Genomic DNA, 15047 nt, shown 5'->3' with positions numbered 1-15047 from the left:
TTGTAGCTTTGAAATTTGAGACCGCTAGAAAGAAGACTAGCAGACGACCAGAGGTTTTAACTGAAAGGGAAAAGTTAGCGTTTTGTCTTCAAAACAAGTGGTATTGTGTCCAGTATTTCTGGGGAACGAAAATTGCTTCGAGAAATCGGAAAGTTTGAGAAATCAGTGGTAAAATTACCGAGAAGTACTATTCAAGGGAAACGAAAATTGGTTCGGGAAATCGGGATTCTACTGTACCACTTAATTTTGTTTATTGACATGTTTCTTGTTCTCTGAATTAACAGCGAGCAAGTCAAGATCCGCCAGGCTCAAGTTGACAAACTGTACGAGGGACTCAAGGACTTGGCAGAGGAACGCCGAGGCAAGTTGGACGAGACGCTGAAGCTTTACCAACTGCAGGGTGAGATCGATGACTTGGAGCACTGGATCGCTGAGAAAGAGGTTGTGGCTGGATCGGAAGACATCGGCCAAGACCTCGCCCAAGTGGAGGTAAATCTTCGTGTCTTTGTTTGCTTACTGATAATTTATCTCCAGAAAGAGCGTTTACATATAAACACAAGTGCACCGCGTTGCTTACCTTTATATTAATCTATCCACAGTTGCTGATCGAGAAATTCCGCGAGTTCGCGCGCGATACCACGAACACCGGCACCGAGCGCGTGGCAGCCACGAACGCCGTGTGCGACCAGCTTATCGGCACAGGCCACTCCGACGCGGCCACGATAGCCGAGTGGAAAGATCAGATCAACCAGTCCTGGGCCGACTTGTTGGAACTTATTGAGACGAGGACAAAGGCAAGCAAACTATTGTTGTTGTTCTTGTTGTTGTTGATATTGACGGAAAGTCGAAGAGCGTTGGACATGAACGTGTTTCTATTTTATCGCCTACAAAAACGCCACGTAACAAAACTGTTTACTCGTTTTCTCTTCACAGATGCTAGAAGCCGCCCGCGAATTGCACAAATTCTTCTACGAAGCTAAAGAAGTTCTGGCGATGATCCAAGAGAAAGAGAACCTTCTCACAGACGACTTGGGTCGGGATCTGAACAGTTTACATCAACTGCAAGTCGTTCACCAGGGCTTTGAAGCAGATCTAGCGCCACTGGGCAATCAGGTAGGACAAGTGTGCACAATTTCCCGCCCTTTTGGATCCAGCTATCGCGGCTGCAATATTTTTCCCGCCTTTTTGCGGCCTCTCCTACTGTTTAAACGTAACAAAGCGCCCAACTGTACAACATTTCCCGCCTTTATGGGTGAGAGATTTCGCTGCTGAATTAATATTGCCACCTTTTTGTTTGTAACTCGGTTTGGTTTGTTCTTTGAGAAATACCTTACACACTTGACAACCATTTCCCGCCATTTTGCAAAAATTTGCCATTTCAAATGACGTTTTCTTTATCTTACCAGGTCGCCGCGGTGCAAGAGGAGGCTCATCGTCTCCAGGGCTCCTACGCCGGCGACAAAGCGCGGGAAATTCAAGCCAAAGAAGACGAGGTGGTGGACGCGTGGAAGCGCATCAATTGGCGCGTAAAACAACGCACAGAGCGGCTGCATGACGCAGACGACTTGTACAGATTCCTATTGGCTGTTCAGGATCAGATGTTGTGGATGAATGACATGTTGAAGCAGATTCTAACCTATGAGAAAGCGAAGTGAGAATAAAACCTTTTTACTTGATCGAGCCCTGCTAGGGCTACTTGATCGAGCCCTGCTAGGGCTCGAGCCCGGACTGCTCAATCAAGAGGCCAGCGCATTGAGTAATAGGCCACAACGCCTAAGTTTTACGCCTCACATGTAACTAACTTTTTACACCACGCCTAAATAAAGATCACGTAAATTGTGCCTCATTCAGTTTGGGGTTTAAAAGTGCTTCACCTCAATTTAACTATAAACCAGGTGTTGCTCTCAAAACGCGTGTAGAAAGAAGGTAACAAAACGTTTTTTTCCCCGCTTCAAGGGACGTTCCTGGAGTTGAAGTCTTGATGGAACAACATCAAAACAGAAAAGTCGAAATCGACGCCCGCGAGGACAGCTTCGAAGATGTTGTCAAGATGGGCAAAGATCTGATCGCCAGAAATCACTACGCTACTCCGGAGGTAAAGAATTATTGCTTTCTTAGAATTCCACTTCTTTTCTGACTTATTGCATGTGAGAAGTGAATGAAGTAAGGCTTAGTAGGAGCTAAGGAGGGAGACAAGATAAACTCTACTCCAGTACTCACAATGCAGATTGTGCAAATGAAGAAAGTTTTTGTTCTCTGTGCGACTTGGAAAGATTGTCATGTCATGAAGAAGATTGTCATGTCTACTACAACAAATTTGTACCACTGTATTGATAGTATTTTGTTTTCAAGTAGAATAAACAACGAATACAAATATCAATTTGACCAGTAAGCAGGAATTTCCCGCAATTCATTTCTGCACTTTGCGTTTTATGAGTAATGAATTGTTCATTTTGTACAATTGACCCTTTTTTGTTGAGAAGGTCGTACTTCTTTACGGAAACAAGAAACTGTATTTGTCCAACTTTTGTATGAATATAGAAGGCAAGGATGAAATTTTGCTCATTTGTTTCTTTTCGATTTAGATCAACGAGAAGCTGGACATGTTGAACAGACACAAAGACGAGCTTTCACTTGAGTGGGACAAGAGATGGGAACACTTGCAGTTAGGTAAGAAACGTCGCCTCTTTCCTCCTTCCACTTTTCTTCCCGCCCTCCCCTGGTACTCTTCCCTTCTTTTTTTGCCAGTCTGTCTTTCTCTTGCAAAAATAGCGCTTTGTCAGCGAATGAGACTAATTATCACGTACTTTTGATTGACAGTCCTCGAAGTCATGCAGTTCGCACGTGATGCTCACATGGCAGAAGGATGGATGATTGCGCAAGAACCTTATCTGAAGAACGAGAACCTCGGGGTAAGTGCTAATTCTTCGTCGGTTCTACGACCATATCCGAGGAATAAACGAAACTGTCTGCGATTCTTGGGTAATTCTGTGATTTCAATTGTTTTAATTTTTTTTTTCAGGACGATCTCAATGAAGTCGAACAGCTTTTAGAGAAACACACAAACTTTGAGAAGCTAGTCAACACTCAAGAAGAAAGATTTCTTGCCTTGGAGCGCCTTACAACGGTAATTTGTGGACCATAATGTATTTTACAGTAATTCGTGTAATTTCACGTATATCTAGTTCCGTTTCGTGCGAGCTTATACGAAGTAGAACCACACTGGTTTGCCTTCGTCCAAGTTATTTATGAGTCGCTTTATGTATCTGCCCTTGAAATTTCTCAAAACAAACCAAAAGGAAGGGGGCTTGGGAACTAGGTATCCTGGTAACTCAGCACCTTTTTTCAGTTGCTTGGCAACTGTAGCACCGAAGGAGTTACGTCACGGGGATTAACAGATTTTTGGTCTAAACTGTTTCAAAATTAGTGGTAGGCAACCATATAAAAACAATACATCATCTTTGACGCAGGGAAACAACTTGAAAACGTTAGCCTAACTTTTTCAAGTTGCAATCCGTTTCCATCCGAGCCATCCGCTGCAGAAGATGCTCGTTAACAGTTTCAGTGCTCTAAAATAACAATTTTTTAATAAAAATGGACTATTATTTTTAGGTTTCCTGCGACACAAATATAAATTTTGGCTGTTCAAATGTATGTTAAAATCCGTGGCATAGTCCCTTTAATAAAATCTTGCCTTTTGTCCGCTTTTAGTACGAGCTTCGCGAAGGGAAGCGCCGCAAGATGGAGCAAGAACGCCGTGAACGGGAAGAAAGGGAAAGGAAGGAAAGAGAAGAACAAGAAAGGCAGGAACAACTGGAGAGGATCCGTCGACAGGAAGAAGAAGAGATCCGACGACGTGAGGAAGAAGAAGCTCGCAGAAGAAGCGAGGAGCGGGAGGCTGCAGAAAGAGCGAGACAGGGAGACGAAGTGGTGGTGTCTGTTGAGGCTGAAGGGGTAAGTAGACTACCTCACCCTCCCGTCTTGGTAGTGTTCATTTGGTTTGTCACGCAACGCTTTCTCACTGTGTGACAATGTCATGGAAGATTCTTCTGGCTCTTTTTTTAGACTAATTGAATGACTAAAAGTCCTAAATTTTAGGACTTTTTGTGATTCAGTTAGTCTGGGAAAATCGATCCCTTGTTCGAACTGTTTATTCTCCTCGCTCAAAGTCATAACTATTCTTGTTATATTAAATTTGTTCTGACAGTTTGGTAGTATGTTTGGGGCATGTCGTCTTCCCGTAGTGTTAAAAAAAATATAAACATTTTATTTTAATGACGAAAGGTGCAAATGTTTTAAAATTTAACATTTCTTTTATTTCTTTTTTTGTTTAGGTCGAAGCTACACCGGAAGAGAGAGGTACGTTCTAAAAGAAAGGCTCTTAGAGAATTTAAATCTCCATGGCTTTTCTTTATTTGATAAATTAATAAGAAGTCATTGTAACGTGGAGGACGCGTAGAGAAGTCGCGTCGACTGTTATTTCATGTTGTTCAGAATTTCCCCCACACTGATGTCGCGTATATTTCCATTCCAAGTCATTCTACCAAGGCCCACTTTTTTAAACCTCAAATTTATTCGAAACAACCCCACGTTGCATTGTTTTAGAAGTGAAGAAGTGAAAGTGACCTTAAACGCCTTGAGAGGAATTTCAACACAAACCCTCACCCTACCTGCGCAAGTTCGAAATCCGAATCCTTACTGGAAGATCACTGATTGCAAAGAATGTTCGAGTTTTCGCCCTCTCAGTCATAATTAGTTAGAGAATGAGAAACGACCAACAACATAATGATCAAAAGTGATTTCTTTTTAAAGGAGAAACAGACGAGAGCGTTACAGATGGCAAGATGGAGGGTTACTTGTATCGCAAACCAACCATGGACGCCCCCAACAGAAAGGCACCGATCAGGTAACGAAACTCGGAGATTTATCGATAATTAACCGATGAGTTCCGCCGACACGAGCCGAAGATGACTCGGATCATGATATACAATGGAACTTGCGTGCCTGCGAAGGCGAGCTTCAAGGAGGGTTTTAGTGATGCAATGAACATGTAACGTCGCTTGAATGCAGCTGTGCTTTTCTTCGAAGTGTTTCATGACCAAGATACACGTTGTGACCCTGTTGCGTTACAGTTGCGTTACATTGTGCAACAGAACCTTTCAGTCCTTTAAGCTTTTTGGATAAATAATACTGAACCAAAGTTGTTAAACAATAAATGAAAATTTGTCGATGACGTGTGAATGAAGTTTGTTGTATCAATAATAACTTTAAGTTTATTTGTCCCCCTCAGGCAATGGAAGCAATTCTATGTCGTACTGCAAGAAATGTCCCTTCATTTCTACAAAGATCAGAAGACGGCACGCGTGGTGAGTACTTACATGACGTGAATATCAATAACGCCTGCTAGTGATACCCTTAAAACGAAAGAAACCTACGGAGTGGTGTCCATTTCCTATCTGAAATAATGAGTTTTAAGCTATTTCAAAAAACATTTAGAAGTAATCTGTATTTACCTTGTCTGATTAGGATCACGAGTCTGCTCACTCGCTGCCAACAACGGACGGTTCTGTGGAAAAGGCCACCGACTACACCAAGAGAAAGAATGTGTTTAGATTCAAGTAAGCTTGCTGTTGTTTGTTTGTTGTGCTGTGAATTATTTCGTATTTGCGTTACTGAGTGTCAGCGATGCTTTTGTGGAGCTGAAAAGAGCAGGTTAAAATTAAAGTGCTTCTTCTTGGCAGTCCGACATACCAGCTTTCCAAGTATTTGGCGTCCATCTTAAAATCCCTCCAGAGCGAAAGTGGCTTCCCTGTCAAGAACGCTAAAGAATTTACAAACTTTATAAGCAGCCAATTAGTAGCCGAGGACGAACAAATTGTGTCCTTCGAAGTTGTTTCTCTCTTCACTTCAATCCCAGTAGATTTGGCGATAAATATTGTTCAACGCAAACTTGGTGAGACAACTGAATGGAAAGCCCTTACAAGCTTGACACAAGCTCAAGTTCTCGATGTACTCTCCTTCGTACTTAACAACAGCTATTTCTCATCTGAAGGAACTCAGTACCACCAAGTATTTGGCTGTGCGATGGGATCGCCTGTCAGCGCAGTGATCGCCGAATTAGTCATGGAAGAAATTGAGGAAAAGGCCTTAGCCTCTGCACCAGTAAAACCGCGCTGGTGGCGCCGCTACGTTGACGACTCTAATGCGTGCCTAAAGAGTGAAAGCATCAGAGTTTTTCACAACCATCTGAATTCCATTAACCCTCATATCCAATTCACGATAGAAATGCCAACTACAGGCGCGGAAGGCCAGACCATAGCTTTCCTTGATACAAGTAACACGGTATCTGCGAGTGGTCAAGTGGAAGTGGGCGTGTACAGGAAACCCACGCACACAAACAAATATCTCGCCTTCGAGCCGCATAGTCCCGCGCAAAGCAAACGAGCTGTAGTAAAGACACTAATGGACCGTGCCAAATATCTTCCCTCGACCTCTGAGCGGAAACAGAGCGAAAGAACAACAAGTAATCGGTGACCTTAAAGTCAACGGATATCCGCAAAGTTGCATCGATCGTTGCCTTGTTTCGGCTCAAGAAACCATACAGCCAGAAAACCAAGAAAGTCAAGAGAGTCCAAGGGGTTACGCTTCAATCCCTTACATAAAGGGTGTTTCCGAGAGAGTTCGACGTGTGCTTAGCAGAGAAAACATAAGAACCACTTTCAAGCCTGTTAAAACATTGGGCAGTATCTTTAAGAAACCAAAAGACCGCCCCGCCACAAATCAGATCAAGGGAATTGTGTACAAAGTCAAATGCAAAACATGTGATTTTGCCTATGTGGGAGAGAGCAAAAGATCGTGGAATTCGCGCGGCGCAGAGCACAAGCCTGGCGCAAGATCTAATAACGAAAGTGCAATAAGATTTCACGCGGAAACAACAGACCATGACATTCATCCGGATTATGTAGAGATTTTAGAAAGAAATGCCAACAATAGGCAACAACGCCTATTCTTAGAAGCGCTACATTCTATCCAGGACATTAACTGTGTGAATGAGCATGTGCATTTCCCACAAGTTTATTTAAAATTGGGAACATCCCTAGAGACCGGCGGTGTATAAAAACTTATTATGCAAAAACTGAACCAATTTTAACTCTGATGAAGGTATCAGAGAGTTACCGAAAATTCAGTTTTATACGTTTTTTACCACCTTGTTAAACCGATTTTAAGATCAGATACAAACCAAACTTTTATTATGCTTCTTCACACTTGTTAAATATAGAATATGCGGACCATTTTTAAACCACAAATGTGACTAGATTCTGTCGACACTTAACAGTACTTTTCCTGCCTCTACTGCTTTGGAATACATTTACTGGCAGAGGCTTCGCAGTCTGAGGTAATAAATTGTATTTGATTTATAAATTAATGGTTTCTTTATTTGCAGGACAAATGCTGGTCAAGAGTTCCTCTTCCAAGCAAAAGACGAGGTATTTATTTATGAACGTGTTTTTTTTTCCTACGAACTCCAATGTTAGAACCACTTTATACAGCACTTGTGTTTCATTTTATTCATTAATCACCTTGTAGAACCTAACTCAGTACATCATGAATGTGCTCTTCAGTAGTTTTTATTTGAATGTTCACACTCTAAGGTTTCATCCACAGACTAGAACCACCTTGTACAGCATACTAAACAGTACCAGATGAAAACACTGCTCAATAGCTTCATTTGAATGGTCACACACAAGGGTTTTATCCACAGACTAAGTTAGAGCCACCTTGTACAGCATAACCAACAGTACCACATGGAAGTACTACTCGATAGCTTTCATTTGAATGGTAACACACTAGGGTTTCGTCCACAGACTTAAAAGTTAGAAGCAATAACAGTAATACAATCCTGCACTCCTCGAAGTTAACAGTACCTAGCTTTAACAGGTAGCGCTACTTCTTAATAAATATTCCTCCTCTTTTCCCTAATTAGGATGACATGAACCTGTGGATGAAACACATTCAAGAGAGTTTCAAAGAAGGAGAAGAAGCTACTGGAAAAGAAGCCTCCCCCGGCAAGAAAACAACAGAAAAATCCCGCGGAGGCAGCGGGATTTTCGGCAAGCGAAGAAGCAAGAACTTAGAGAAAGAGAAGGAGGAGAAGAAATAAAAGACGCCTTAACAATCCACTAGGTTACAAATTATGAATATCTGTCAAACAGTTAATCCCAGTCTAGGAGTTTCATTTGTAATGGAGCGTGTTAAAAATTGTCCGTTGGTTCTCTGGTACGGAATGTTGTTTAAACCGGAAAAGCTTGTTTGTGACGTTATATTGTGTAACATTGTTCCCTTGCCAAGCAAAAACATGGTTAGAAGTGAATTGAGACAGTGGTTTTTGATTTTACGCGAATATTTTGTCCCCCGTGTAGTTGAAACGAACACACAAAAGTCAAAATGGACCTGCTGTTACGCTGTTGTCCAAGATACCAACAAAGTTGTTTCGCACCGGAGACGATCAAAATTCACTTGTCCAAGAGAGAGAATTTTAAAGTCACGAGAAGGGAAAGGGACACTTTTCTAGCTGTCGGTAAACCGGGGAACCAACTTTTATTAGTAAAACATTCGCTGTTGTTTATAGGTGTGCTTTATTTTGCTAAATACCGTCTTCTACAGACGCGAAAAAAAGTGAAAATCGAAATATAGGTTTTTTTTTTATTTTCAGTTTACATCTGCCCTTACAGTGAAAATCATAAAACCGTGAACACTTTTATTGATCTTGGATATGAAAGTTGTTGCAGAAAACCATCGAATGAAAGCTTAAAATGGCGGAAAATGTTAAAACACGGACAGTGATGGAGTCAAAAGTCTAATTTTTCTTTCTAACTATAATTAAAGTGTTCACGGTTTTCGTATTTTCGCTGTAAACGAGTTAAACTTGTGGGTTTATTGGAAAAAAAATTCATTCGTTTTTGTTCTTGATATTTTTTTTTTGCGCTTACTTTGCGCCATAAAGTTGACTTAAGGTTATAGAGTAAAGTGGTCCTCGAAAGGAGTTAATCAGCGAAGATATAATCTCGGTTACATCGTAAACAATCCGTGTAGAATTTATACTTTTGTCTTTTTTCTCTTGATTCACCTTGAATTGTGTAGTACAATATTGTCTGCAGCACTCAGCTGTCATAAAAATGTGAGAAATAAAGTTAAATAACGCTAAACGAAGTGACTTTTTTCCTTTCCTAAATCGGATCGGTAAATAGTGGGAGAGAGGAGGCGGGGGGAGGGGTTAAATGGTGCTGGTACGGTGGTCTGGTGACAGGCTAAAACTAACAATGGGTCACATTTTGACCGTAATAATTGATTCAAGGGTTTGCATGGAGTCAAGTGAGCCACTATTAACCCCTCATCCTTCAAGGATGCCTCGCTTTATTGGAAACCTCTCACTGAGGATTCCGTTGCTTGTGAGAGCTTACGACGAAGAAAAAACAAATCCCACGTTTTGGGTGTTAATAAATAAAATAAATAAAGAATTCTATAGCGCCATTTCCAAAGGCTCTTGGCGCTTTACAACGTAAAGCGCTGTTCTGTGAATTCCTTCCAAATTTCAGGAAAGATGACAAAAAACGTCAAACACAATTGAACACCAGTTGTTAACAATGTAACTCGTGCTTCAAATTAGGTTAAAAATTACTGAAATCCTCCACTGAAAGTTAACAAACGACTTTTTCAAGGTCAAGTTTGAAATAGGCGACCACAGTGTTTAATCAAAGGAACACGGGAAGTCGACCGCGCGAAGAAGCTCTGAAGAGCAAGAAACGATAACGACAGGAAAACCAAGGAACAGTAGAATCCCGAATTCTCGAACCTCCAGGGAAACGAAAATTGCTTCGAGAAATCGGGGGTAAAATTTCGGAGAAGGACTATCCAAGGGAAACGAAACTCTCGAACCAATTTTCGTTTCCCTTGGATAGTACTCGGTACCCCGGATCTATCGAAACTCCCGATTTCTCGAACAAAATTTTTGTTTTCCCCTGGAATTTCGAGAATTCGGGATTCTACTGCATAACTTGTTTTACGTTTCATATTGTTGAAAAAAGTTACCGTGCGACATTGTTGCTCTGTCTTCTATTTTTCAGGCGCAACATTTGTGCAACGCAAACTTCAGAGCCATTATCACCGCCACCACCACTACCCATATTATAAACCCATGGCTTATCTGATTCAGTAATTTCGTTCTATCACAAGTCACATTACTTCATTGGCTATTTCACGCCAAAGCCAAAAAAACTATTTTGAAAAAAACGGAATAAAGTATTATTTAATTCGCTTGGAATTAATTTTCATCAACCAAGAAACTTAACCTGTTGAAGACTCAGATAATCAGGACAAAAATAAATCAAGGTAATGTAAACGAAGTCAATAAAGAGAAATTTTTGTCTCCGGATGAAGGGTAAAGCAATATCGTAAATTGTCCAGTTTGCGCAATAATTTACCCGTGAAGAGTTATTGAAATCCCCACGATACACCGCCCACTTCAACCGGCTCGAAAACAAATGTTAATTTATTTTCTCCGATGTACCTGGTTTGTTTGAAGTATCGCTCTATGTGTTTTAATGATGTAATTTTATGTTCTAGTAGGCTCATCTGAAAGTGTTTTTATTATCAGCTCATTTAGGTTGTACTCCAATTAATAGAGAAAGTGAAATGATCTCTGTTGGCCTACTTTGGCACCAGAAGGGTCGTTTACTTTCAAAATTGTTCTTATGATTTCATCCTGTAATAAGGTCAAGAATATCACAAATTAAACTTTTGTAATTTGTACGTAATTTAAGGGGCTGACTGCTAAAACCATACGACAGCATAGGAAAAGAGTATTACGAACAGCAAAAGTACTAGTCTTGTTTAACGACGATTATTAACGCAACTTCAACAAATTCAAATGAAAAGCCTGCAACAATGGTTATCTGAATTTTTTTAAGTTGCTTCATGTTAACGCCCTTACTGGTACCGTTGACGAAACGCGACAATGTCGCGCTAAAAATGACCATTAAAAAACGTCTCGTCTAACATCACCTTCGTGGAATAAAGCTAAACAACACAAACGGGACTCTGCATTTACTGTAGGCTTTTGAGAGTGAGTCGCGGAAATCTTCCGCACGCGTGTCGTTTTAAAAACCGAAAACCAGCTACACCCCGCCCATTTTAGTTTAATATTTGTTTTACCGAATCATTTCACCACCAACCTGTAACTGAATTAAGTCTAAAATATTTTTATTAAGAAAGTTAATTTTTTAAAAAAGTTATTTCCTCAGTGAAAAAGTAATTTAAATTTATATTCGAATCCAGTTTGTCTAAACAGTTTTTCGAGTTGTTTAAGAAGGTTTTGTCATAACTACATCATTGTATTTTATGGTTGAATAAGGTCAAAAGCCGGTGTTGGGATTATTTTATCACGTGTGCCTGCTTTGCCATGCGTGACATCACAACTTTATTTTATGATCTGAGCTGTGCGAAGACGATTTCATTCTGAGATCAAGGTGCTGTTATAGCCACGAGCTCTAAAACTTTATAACGATTAAGGTAAGATTTTTCTGGCATTTTCTAAAGACTACATGTAACTTCCCCAGAGTATTTTGATAGTGTTTCAATCAAAACAGGCTTTTTCAAGCAGTATTTCTACACAGCTCGGTAGATATTTATTATTGTTGCTCGAGCTTACTTTCATTTTATTGTACGTTGCACTAAATTTAGTAGTTATTGCCAATCATATCAATCATTTTTGTCAATACCGGGCTAAAGATTGATTCATTTTGAGAAAACAACTGAACATATATATGGCACATTCATTCCGTTGAAATTCAGTAGGGCCATCCCAATAAAATGTTTCGTTTCCCATCGCCCGACCGACCCATTTTTTTCGAAAAGTAAAAAAAAAAAAAATTCCAGATTGACTAGTCAAAGAAGCAAGTAGTTCGATTTACAAGCACACGATCTTGTTTATTAACAACAATTGGTATGATGTGATGTCTTTGTCTTTAATAAACATCGATACTACGTTATTTAAAGGAATAACGAACGAAAAGACCACGTCTTCGAGTTGACTTTGTAATCAGGCTTTCTTACTTAGCAGCCCGGCCTTTTCTGGAACCCAGAACCCTTCAAGTGTTTTTTTTTTTTTTTTTTTTTTTTTTCCCGACCGACCGACCCACCATCACAAGAGACGGGAAACGAAACATTTTATTGGGATGGCCTAGTACAGTTTTTATGCTATTTAGTTCAAATTTGAGCACCAGATATCGTTAAGGTATTGGTTCATTTAAAGATTTTTGTGGGTGTTTAAAGGGACTGTGGCACGACTAAGTTAATTTTATGTTATTACATTTTGTCAAATATTCGATATGAAACTAGATGTTTGCAAAGACATAGACTCTATGATTCTAAATGGCAAAACCATAGCTTCATTGCAGCCAGGGCTTTAAAATTTAAAGCTACAAGCAGACAAAATCAACTTTGAAATCTGTTCCGCCGGACCATATTTAAAAACACCCAGATCGCAATCCGTTTCAATCTTCGACACTTTTGGCCTTTGGGATCCCTACCTACTTTTGAATTTGGTGTGTTATTTAAATATTCATTCACTGTTTTAAGAGTTTATTTTATATATTTTTAAAAACGAATTTGGTTGTCATTTCATATGCTTAAGTTTGGATAAAATCCGTGACACGGTCCCTTTAAGGAAACGTTTCTCAAATCGAAAGGAATGAATCTAAACGATCAATATTCTTATTTTCATTCGTTTCCCAGGAAGATGGCTTTCAAGTACACCTACTGTATCGTTTTGCTGTTGTGCGTGGTATTTCTAAAAGGTAAAATGGCACTATTACTGTACTATTACACTGAAACTCGGTAAATATATCACCTGTGTCTATGTTAAAATGTTTCAAACATTTTATGATGTTAGTTCTATAGTTTGTGAAAGTGTAGAATACGGAAAAATATGGTCGATTTGTAAATATCCATTAAAAACTGGCAATGCTCAAGGGATAAAATAATTATACTTTTAATTAATGAAATCATGTTCGCACTAGTAAAATCAAAGATCTCTTCGAGATATCGACTTTTTTTGCATGAAGTTAGTATGAGTAGAAGGTTTATCCTGGGCATTGTTGTTCGAACATATCATGGAAGAATTCAAACGTCTTTCAGTTCAAGCATTTTTTTTTATTTTCGCGGAGGAAATGCTGTATTTGTCAGTCGCGACGGCTGGGTGCTTTGCGACTCATATACTTTGGCTTGGTTAAAAATGGTAAACTTTGACGTTTGCCTTTAATCGAAATAGTTGTTTCCTTTCGAGTTAGAAAGATTTCTACTCGGCTTAATGCAGGGTTCCCGATAAAGGTTACGCACGACAGAGTTACCTTTTGTCTCGTCACGCAATCTTAACCCCACATCGAGAAGTAAATTTTCGTTTGGATATTACCAAAAGCCGCTTCTCCTCGCGTTATTCTTTACCTTACGGCTACACATGCCATTTCTGACGACTACATTTCCAGTAAAACAGTCGCTGTTTATTTTTCTAATGGCGATGTATTAACTTCTGAACAGAAGCAAAAACGTTTAGCGTTTACTGACTGCTTCCACCGGAAGTAATTTCACAACAGGCTACAAAAACACTTGTAAATATCACTTAACACATTTAATGATGTTGCAATTCTAAATTGTGCAATTCAGCAGAAATAATCAATTGTCACGAAATGAGTTCCCTTTGGTTAACTATTAGCAACGTTTTAGTGTGTGAAAGACTTGAACCAGTACAAATTTGCGTTGTTAATCGTTTTAGGTTAAATTAATATCAGCGCCTTAAGACTTGTACCAGTACAAATTGCGTTCTTAATCGTTTTAAACTTCGCTGCCTTCGAGCGCTGAACCCATTACATTCTTAATTGGTTATGTGACGTAAGATTTGGGCTACTCACGTTTTTAATTGTTATATAACGTTTGTAAATTTGACAAGTCACGTTTTTTCTACAAGAACGGAAGTGCTGAAGCGCAACTATAGAGTGACACTTTACAAGTCACGCGCTTTGATCACCCACAGCGGAAACTATTCCCTTGAGAAATTAAAACAGTCCCTTGAGAGTTAACAAGAATGTGGTTCCTTCCGGTTCCAGATTACCCCACATAACTGCTATTCTCCTTCTTTTTGCTTGTAAACAAGCAAAAAAAAGTCGAAAAAACCCATCACGCAACTTGCATAAGTAAAAAGCTGTGTAACACTCTAGTTACATCTTCACATCACTCTTTCGCATTAGTGTGCATGTCTTGTGAAACTGCTCCAAATAGTATTTTGCTCGTGCGCAGTACTTATTACTTCACGCGGCACTCCGTGTGAGTAGCGTTGAGTATGACGTCATATATGACTTTACAAAATCCGTCATCTTGGTTTTTGATTTAATTTCTTATGCCAGAAATGGGATAAATCGATGCAAAACTATAAAAAGACGTAAAAATGCACTGATACTGTTAAATTACTGAACATCGGGAAAGTTATAATTAGGAAGAATATTCCCTACAAATAAAGAAAATTGAGCATCAAGAACAGCCGAAAACCTCACCTATTCTCTTTTTTTTTATCTTGCTCTGATGCTCAGGCCTTACAAACAGTTGTCATGCACAATAACCTTGACCAGTTAGGGGGCAGCGTCTGAAAGTTTTAGCATCCCAGTATTAAATCCCATTTCAAAATTGCGAAAACACTTCAAAGGGGGAGAAAAAGCGGCAACCAGCCCTTGACCTGTTAAAACCAAAGGAGCACACCGTTCTAATGAAATACAGTGATCCCTGTGATCTCAGTCAAACACCTTCTATCACGGCCGGCTTAGTCTGCCCTTTTTGCCATAGGCTATATTAAATTAATGACTGTTCCCGACGGAAACAAAAAACTAACTGAATTCCCGAGGGACCAGACATTAAATGCTTTGTTATACAACACAGCGAAGACATTAGAAGATGCAATGTGAAAACAAATCAGGCAATTTTATATATGATTTGACGGCCGA

The 15047-nt window shown here is 39.7% G+C and overlaps 1 protein-coding gene across 1 annotated transcript in view; it reads left to right on the top strand.

The window, feature by feature from the left end:
• The window catches only part of LOC144629573 (spectrin beta chain-like), a 44559-nt gene extending 35353 nt beyond the window's left edge, over positions 1-9206 (top strand). The window contains exons 41-55 of the mRNA XM_078487814.1: positions 285-489; positions 600-794; positions 934-1113; positions 1407-1651; positions 1957-2095; positions 2586-2670; positions 2821-2912; positions 3023-3127; positions 3712-3954; positions 4335-4359; positions 4813-4906; positions 5291-5366; positions 5527-5618; positions 7445-7487; positions 7985-9206. Coding sequence (XP_078343940.1) covers positions 285-489; positions 600-794; positions 934-1113; positions 1407-1651; positions 1957-2095; positions 2586-2670; positions 2821-2912; positions 3023-3127; positions 3712-3954; positions 4335-4359; positions 4813-4906; positions 5291-5366; positions 5527-5618; positions 7445-7487; positions 7985-8161 — 1996 coding nt within the window. The 3' untranslated portion in view covers positions 8162-9206. The remainder of the gene's footprint in view (positions 1-284; positions 490-599; positions 795-933; positions 1114-1406; positions 1652-1956; positions 2096-2585; positions 2671-2820; positions 2913-3022; positions 3128-3711; positions 3955-4334; positions 4360-4812; positions 4907-5290; positions 5367-5526; positions 5619-7444; positions 7488-7984) is intronic.
• The last annotated feature ends 5841 nt before the right edge of the window (positions 9207-15047 follow it).

The sequence above is a fragment of the Oculina patagonica genome, chromosome 11, assembly GCF_052425735.1.
Source record: "Oculina patagonica isolate OP01 chromosome 11, crgOcupat, whole genome shotgun sequence".
In the NCBI taxonomy this organism is placed as follows: Eukaryota; Metazoa; Cnidaria; class Anthozoa; order Scleractinia; family Oculinidae; genus Oculina; species Oculina patagonica.
This window is presented reverse-complemented; position numbering and strand designations above follow the sequence as displayed.